The sequence below is a fragment of the Ictalurus furcatus genome, chromosome 8, assembly GCF_023375685.1.
Source record: "Ictalurus furcatus strain D&B chromosome 8, Billie_1.0, whole genome shotgun sequence".
In the NCBI taxonomy this organism is placed as follows: domain Eukaryota; kingdom Metazoa; phylum Chordata; class Actinopteri; order Siluriformes; family Ictaluridae; genus Ictalurus; species Ictalurus furcatus.
Genome location: NC_071262.1, coordinates 29,388,194 through 29,396,409, shown reverse-complemented (window position 1 = coordinate 29,396,409; position 8,216 = coordinate 29,388,194). Strand labels below are relative to the sequence as shown.

Here is an 8,216-nt window from a genome sequence, read left to right as displayed (position 1 = left end):
AAAAAACGAGTTCTCGGGCTACTTCTCACCCCGCTTTCCGGAGCGTAAACTAAGCTGACAGATTTCGTGATGTTTTCCGTAGTGACCTGCTCAGGAGCACTTTGTTGGGAAAGTGTTTCGTTACTTATAGCAGAGTGCTTGTGAATTCTGGATTCTGATTGGTCAGAAGGCGTGGATTGATTTTCTAGAACAGCAGCTCTGACAGTAGGGCTGGTTTATATTAATGCGCATGTTACTCTATTAATACGTTAACATTTCTATAGCAACAGCTCGTTCGCAGGGACTTGTACGGTGGATGATCGACGCGTAAGGAGACGTTTACGTAAAAAATCTATGGAAGGAGTCTCCAGTGTCAGTGCTTTGTAATGCTTGGAGCTGTAAATTGACATTTTCCACAATGGCTGAAAGAGAAGGAGAGGCTGGCGAGGGAAAATCCAAACAAAAATTGTTTCGCAGACGTTAAATGTAACAATAATTGGATAAAAAGTATGATGTTTCACCCTTTAATAGAGAGAACAAAAAATGTACTTGCAGGCAAAGAGGAATGAAACACTGTGGGACATGCTGTTATAGGAAAATAAACATCTTTGGCATAGTAACAGTAATTCCGCTTCATCGCACCACGTCAGCGTTTTATTATTTTCCAAAAATCAACACGATGATGTAGTGCCAGTGCCAACAGAGTATAAATAAAAGATAAATACAAGCTTTTAATCTCCGATAATGATTCCTATGCCTTGTAAAGATGACTGTTATGGATTGAATCGCTTATTAAGATGACAGAACTGCTCAGATGTTACTGCCATTTTAATCAGTCCACTTTAACGCAACTTTTATACACAAGTGTAAAATATTCAATGCATTTCTTACAAGCTTGCACTTCTGGCTTCCAAGTGGGTCACAAGATGTGAGTCAGAAATCTCATCTGGAAACGCTTTCAGTGATTTCTGCTCCGCTTTATGAAGGCGAACGCCAGACGACACGGTTATTGATTGTAACAGTATCGATCATCGTGGGCTGGAGTCTGAAATGATTGAAATAGTAGCTGATGAGTGATGGGGATCTGTCACGATCCGGGCGTCTTTCACGCTTGCATTGTGAGTTTGATATGTACATTTGGTGTGTTTCACGAGTTCCCTCACTCAGCATGTGTCGCGGCTTTACGCACGGATATCTCTGCGTCTATGCTGTGTCCTCAACTCCTGGCATGTTTTGTTTATATGGCCATGTGCTCTTTGTTTTCACTTCCTGGTCTTGTCTCCACCCCCTGTTTTGTCATTCGCTTGTCACTTGGGTTAGTTCTTGTTTAGTTTTCCTACTCATACTCTCGTGTGTCTTGTGATTCCTCGCGAAGTCTCATCATTAATAAAAAATAAAACACAATTGAACACATGGCGATTTTATGCATTCGTGTCCTCAACCTAACTCAGACCACACGTTACACCTGGTCTGGAGCTCGCTTCAACTGAACCATGGTGCGTTCGGAATCAGGTGGGGAAGCTCTCCGCTGTCGATGTTCCGTGCCGAGTTACGTGGTTCACCTGGTCAGGTGACTTCCTGTTTCAAGTTGCGTGATCCGAGCTTCGTAATGAGTTCACCTTTGTGGTGGGTTAATAAGAATAATAAGAAACTAAACCTACCATTTTACAATCCTCCATGCACAGAAGCGATATATAGAATTACGTAATCCGTCCACAAAGAATTCAGCAGGATGTAAATGCAACCCTGTGATTATAAGCCCCGCCCCCAAGTGAGCCCAGAATCAGTCCTGGTTGTGGACGCACAGATTGTGAAAACATCCTTAAATGAATACTGGGCTGGTTTGGGTACGTTTTTTGAGGACGTAGAAACCGTTACTTAGCACAAGTCATTGTTTTCAGATGTTGTTTCCATAGAAACAGGAGATATTTGGTCGAAAGTCCTTCATCAGGAGTGCAAGCAAAATGTGTAGGAGGTGAAACCAAACTATTCAATTGGACACCAAGTGTTTTGGTCTTTTTATTTTTTTTTACTCATTTTCACTGTTGCCATAGCAATTACTATCAATGCTATCGGACATGCCGTTACTGTTATATCCAGTGCACTGATGTTTGTCCTAGTGTTTACTGGTTCCTGTTTGGTTTGTAGCTTTTCCTGTATTTCTCAGTATTGAATATGGATTTGCTCATGTTAGATGAATCCTAATCACAATCCTTAGTGCTTGCATTTAGCAGTCTGTCCCTGCCAGTCCATTAGACTTGGTTGATTTTTCTTTTGAAAATAATTTCTCATAAACACCAACAATAAAAGATCAGGAATATGCCAAGCATGTAGCTATTAAAAATATTCAGATATTATTCAGATGAGTGAGTAGCCTTGACTGCTCAAGGTCGATAGCCTGATCCAAATATACAGTATCATGAGAAATGCTGAGGATTTAACAAAGTTCTGGCCATTTTGCAAATTCGAAGAAGACTGCAGATCAGCTCAGATGTTCAGCTGAAGTTTGATATTGAAAAAAAATGCTGATGTGCAGAACATTGTCCACCCCTGAAGTTCTCCAGAGAAATACAGGATACCTCAGTGTATTCATTGTTTCGCTGAACCTTTCATTTCTTCCTCCAAACCCCACCGGTTCTTCAGTTGTCTCTCTGGGGGAGCTCTGCATGGATTTAAGTGGAATCATACAACAGGAAACAGAATTCCAATCAGAACCATTTTAAGTAGTTATGAACCGGTAATTATCTCATAAACCATTAAAGAACCCTTGAGGAACCTGTTGGAGTGTATTAAGTACCAAGACACTCATTCATGACACATCTTCAGTATGTGCTTCAGCCAGGTCACAGCTGTGGTCACTCTGGAGCCTATCCTGGGATCACTGGGCATGATGCCGGAATACGTCCTGAGAATACCAGAAAGAATCTGAAGGAAACCCATGCAGACACTGGGAGAACTCCAAAACTCTAGACAGACAGTAACCTGATCTCAGGATCTAACCAGGGACTCCGGGAACTAGATTTAAATTCTCAGCCAGATTTTAGTTATTAAGGGTTCTTCAGGGTTCATTTAGCTTGCGAAAGGTGTTTGACTTGAAACCCTTTCTAATAGGGAACTCTATATTGTAGGGTTCTAGATAGAACCTTAAAAGATTCTCCTTTTGTCCCAGAGGGACGACAGGTGCAGGAATACACCCTGGATGGGACGCAAGTTCATAAGAGCGAATCTTACTGCTGAATTTTTCAATTTTTCAATTTTATTTTATTTGTATAGCGCTTTTTACAATAGACATTGTCTCAAAGCAGCTTTACAGAAATATCAACATGGTATACAGATATTAAAGGTGCGAATTTATCCCAACTGAGCAAGCCACTGAGTGGCGACGGTGGCAAGGAAAAACTCCCTAAGATGTTTTAAGAGGAAGAAACCTTGAGAGGAACCCGACTCAGAAGGGAACCCGTCCTCATCTGGGTAACAACAGATAGTGTGAAAAAGTTCATTATGGATTTATATGAAGTCTGTATGGCCTTAGGAGCAGCCGTAGTCCCAGCAGTCTGGAATTAGAGAAGATTTGAGCTCCATCCAGAGGCAGAAAGGATCTGGATCTCTAGTATCTCCATAAATTCATGTGGGGCTCGGCGAAAGGAGAGAGGGAGAAAAAAGATTATTATGACTGCGAAGTAGTAGAACAGAATCTAGTCAGGGTAGGCTTGAGTAAACAAATACGTTTTAAGCCTAGACTTAAACACTGAGACTGTGTCTGAGTCCCGAACACTAATAGGAAGACTGTTCCATAACTGTGGGGCTCTATAAGAGAAAGCTCTTCCCCCTGCTGTAGCCTTCACTATTCGAGGTACCGTCAAATAGCCTGCATCTTTTGATCTAAGTAGGCGTGGCGGATTATATAAAACCAAAAGGTCGCTTAGATATTGTGGCGCGAGACCATTTAGTGCTTTATAGGTTAATAAAAGTATTTTATAGTTAATGCGAGATTTTACTGGGAGCCAATGCAGTATTGATAATATCGGTGTGATATGGTCGTACCTTCTAGTTCTAGTTAGGACTCTAGCAGCTGCATTCTGGACTAACTGGAGCTTATTTATATTCCTACTGGAACATCCAGACAGTAAGGCATTACAGTAATCTAATCTAGAGGTGACGAATGCATGAACTAGTATTTCCGCATCATGTAGTGACAATATGTTTCTTATTTTAGAAATATTTCTGAGATGAAAGAAGGCTATCCTAGTAATATTATCTACATGAGCATCAAATGATAGGCTGGAGTCAATAATCACTCCAAGGTCTTTAACTGCTGCACATGATGAAACAGAAAGACCATCCAGAGTAACCATGTGATCAGAAAGATTACTTCTAGCTACACGTGGGCCTAATAAAAGTATTTCTGTTTTATCAGAATTAAGTAGAAGGAAGTTAGTTAACATCCAATGTCTAATGTCCTTTACACAATCCTCAGCTTTACTAAGCTTCTGTCTGTCCTCTGGCTTCGCTGAAACATACAACTGTGTATCATCAGCATAACAGTGGAAGCTAATTCCATGTTTACGAATAATTTGACCTAGGGGTAGCATATATAAAGTAAAGAGCAGTGGGCCTAAAACAGAACCCTGTGGAACTCCAAAAGTAACCTCAGTACGCATGGAGAATTCACCATTTACATCTACGAACTGATAACGATCGGTCAGATAAGACCTGAGCCAGGAGAGGACTGTTCCCTTAATACCAACAACATTTTCTAATCTATCAAGGAGAATAGTGTGATCTATAGTATCAAAAGCTGCACTAAGGTCGAGTAACACAAGCAGAGAGACACAACCCTGATCGTAGGTCAGTAGAAGGTCATTTACTACTTTAACTAATGCTGTCTCTGTGCTATGATGAGGTCTAAACCCTGACTGATACATTTCATGAATGTTATTCCTATCTAAGTACGAGCATAACTGCTTTGCTACAACCTTTTCTAAAATCTTAGAGATGAAGGGGAGATTTGATATTGGTCTATAGCTGGACAATTGAGACGGGTCAAGATCAGGTTTTTTAATCAAGGGTTTAATAACTGCTAATTTAAGTGATTTAGGTACATAGCCAGTGCTTAGGGAAGAATTGATTATATTTAGAAGTGGTTCAATTACTCCTGGACAAATCTGTTTAAACAAACATGTAGGTACGGGATCTAGTATGCAAGTTGATGAATTGGCTGAAGAGATTAATGTAGCTAGTTCGGTCTCTCTAAGTGAAGCAAAATACTCTAAACATTGATCTGATATTGCTACATTGTCATGTAATGGGTTTGTTACAGTACTGTCCGGTTTTAATTTAATGGCCTGTATTTCACGTCTAATATTTTCAACCTTATCGATGAAAAATTTCATGAAATCTTCACTGCTATGTAATGATTGAGTGTTTCTCTCTGTAGTGGTTTTATTCCTAGTTAATTTTGCTACTGTGTTGAAAAGGAATCTAGAATTGTTTTTGTTGTCTCCTATTAAGGCGGAGAAATAGATTTTTCTAGCATCGCCAAGAGATTTCCTATATTTCAGTAGGCTCTCCTTCCATGCTGTTTGAAATAACACCAGATTGGTTTGATGCCATTTACGTTCTAATTGTCGAGTTGTCTGTTTTAAGGTTCGCGTTTGATCGTTATACCAGGGTGCTAATTTTTTTTCTCTAATTATTTTCCTTTTGAGTGGAGCCACTCTATCTAGCGTGTAGCGGAGTGTTGACTCCAAGCTTTCAGTCGCCTGATCGAGTTCTATGTGATCTGACGGTGATCCAAATCTAATTGATGTTTCTGCGAGGTTATTTATGAAGCTCGGTGCAGTAGCTGATGTGTAGGTACGTTTTACGCGGTAGCGAGGCGAGGTGGAAATATTATGATCAATTCGTATTATGAACGAGATAAGATAATGGTCTGAGACAACTTCAGACTGCGGAAGAATGATAATATTTTCTATACTTAGTCCGTATGTTAGTATGAGGTCAAGAGTGTGACCACCATTATGAGTAGGCCCGATTACGTTCTGATTAATCCCTACTGAATCTAAGATGGACACAACCGCTAATCTTAGAGGGTCTTCCAGGTTATCAAAATGAATATTAAAGTCTCCGACGATTAATGCTTTATCTACAGACACAACCAGGTTTGAGACAAAGTCTGCAAATTCACTAAGAAATTCAGTATATGGCCCTGGGGGTCTGTAAATAATAATTAGAGGAATTGACTTATTTTTTGTGGCTACATAACTTATACTGGTATAAAGAATTTCAAAAGAATTAAATTTATGCTTAGGTTTTTGTGTGACGACTAGATTTTTACTATGGATGAGACCAACACCTCCTCCTCTACCAGTTGAACGAGGCTGATGTACATAACTGTATCCAGGAGGACTGGCTTCATTTAATGCTATGTACTCGTTTGGTTTAATCCAAGTTTCTGTTAAACACATTAAATTACATTCCTGATCAGTAATGATGTCGTTAACAATAAGAGCCTTAGACGCAAGAGATCTAATGTTTAATAGTCCTAGCTTCAGATCAAAAGTGCTGGCTGTGCATTCAATATGATTTAATTTTATGTTAATTAGGTTACGAAGATAGACTTTCCGAGATTTTCTATATATTTGTATAGCTCGGGGAACAGACACAGTCTCTATAGTATGTACTACCGGTGCCGGATTTTTAATTGAACATTGATTATACTGAATGTTGTTATTATTGGAAGATGTACTTACGCTAGGCAGTCACTTGGAGTGTAGCGCCTTGGAAATGTTGTCTGATAGCAGTTCCGCTCCAAGGCTGCTGGGGTGCAGGCCATCAGGACGAAACAACCTAGGACGCTCCCAGAACAGATTCCAGTTATTGACAAACACCAGATTCTGCTCATTACACCAAGAGACTAACCAATCATTTAATGCTAGAAGTCTACTGAACTTTTCTGCTCCACGTCTGTATGTGGGAAGAGGTCCAGAGACGATGATCTTCGCGGTGGGTGATCTGCCTCGTACCGTCTCGATCAGGCTGGAGAAGTCCCTCTTCAGAACCTCCGTCTGCCGCAGCCTGGTGTCGTTCGTCCCCGCGTGCAGCACAACCGCTCCAATGCGCTCGTCCTTCTTCAGGATCCCGGATACCTGCGCAGCGACATCAAGGACACAAGCACCAGAAAAACAGTGTGTGCGCACCTTACCTTTAGATGAGGCTACACGGACGTTCCGCACAATGGAGTCCCCGACGATCACAGCGTTGGGTCTGGTCTGGCGGAGAGGGGCGAAGCGGTTCCTGGTTGGAATCTCGAACACCGGAGGTGGAGAGGGTCCAGCCCGCGCCTTCCGCCGCTGGTTCACCCAAGGCCCGAGGTGTGTTGGCGCCGGCGTGACGGAGACCACGGCTGGGAAAGTCCTAGGTGCACGGTCCCTGCACAGAGAAACACACGGCGTAGAGGGGCTGGGAGTGGAAATACCACGCTGTGTGCTTACCTTGGATATATGGGCAGAGGCACAAGATGTTTCCAGCGCAGTTTGTCGCTCCAGCAGCTGGGCCTGCTTGTCGAGTAGGCCGCGGATCTGCTTCTCCACATCCTCCAGTTCCAGCCGCACCATGTGAAGCTCGAGCGAGTCCTCATCTGCACTCAAAACCGGAGAGACAGCAGACATGTTTTTTTTTTTTTTTTTTTTAAACAGAACAGCGGTAAGTGAGAAATGTGAAACGTAAACAAGGCTAGCGGTAGGTGATGCTAGCGGGCTACGGGCTACAAGCTAGTCGCGGATGTTAAAAAAAAAAAAAAAAAAAAAAAAAAAAAAAAACAGATCAAATTTAGCGACAGCGCAACGTTACGATTGTTTTATCTAAAGTAGTGTCAGTTATATTTATATAACGTAAGGTAAATAATTTTAAAGTATAGAGATTAGAAGAAATTAATGTAATAGCGTTAGCTCGAAGGGTGCTGCTTCCTCAGTCACACTACCCAGTGGATGGGAAATGATGTGTTGAATAACGTGTTTCTGCCAGCTCTTTTGTTTCTCACCATTGCTTTGCTCCAATCAGTGTTAACAGTGGACATGCTCTGTGGTTCACTTCAAGAGTACTCTGATTGTATGTCTTATATTTATACCAGCTACTCATGCATCTCGTCCCCTGATGAAGTGTAATGTTATTGCCTCATTAATACATGCTGATTCCTTTGCGACGCTTCTTGGCTGAGGGTGCGTAAAAGTCCTTGG

General features: G+C 41.5%; 1 protein-coding gene across 6 annotated transcripts; it reads right to left on the bottom strand.

Moving 5' to 3' along the window:
• Positions 1-3,244: 3,244 nt before the first annotated feature.
• Positions 3,245-7,972, bottom strand: LOC128612023 (uncharacterized). Of its 6 annotated transcripts, none has more exons than XM_053631927.1 (3): positions 6,931-7,972; positions 6,732-6,828; positions 3,245-3,613 (listed from the first exon to the last, which is right to left on the bottom strand). In XM_053631927.1, the coding sequence occupies exons 1-2, from the start codon at positions 7,647-7,649 to the stop codon at positions 6,741-6,743; spliced, it is 807 nt and encodes a 268-aa protein (XP_053487902.1). In that variant the 5' UTR covers positions 7,650-7,972; the 3' UTR covers positions 3,245-3,613; positions 6,732-6,740. The 6 variants fall into 6 exon arrangements, with proteins under 6 accessions (XP_053487902.1, XP_053487898.1, XP_053487903.1 ...); XM_053631928.1 differs by having other exon boundaries at positions 3,570-3,586; XM_053631923.1 differs by having other exon boundaries at positions 3,562-3,578; positions 6,732-7,772.
• Positions 7,973-8,216: the final 244 nt, after the last annotated feature.

Excerpts from the sequence above, each read along its gene's own strand:
- LOC128612023 (XM_053631923.1), bottom strand. The coding sequence starts at position 7,649 with ATGTCTGCTGTCTCTCCGGTTTTGAGTGCAGATGAGGACTCGCTCGAG.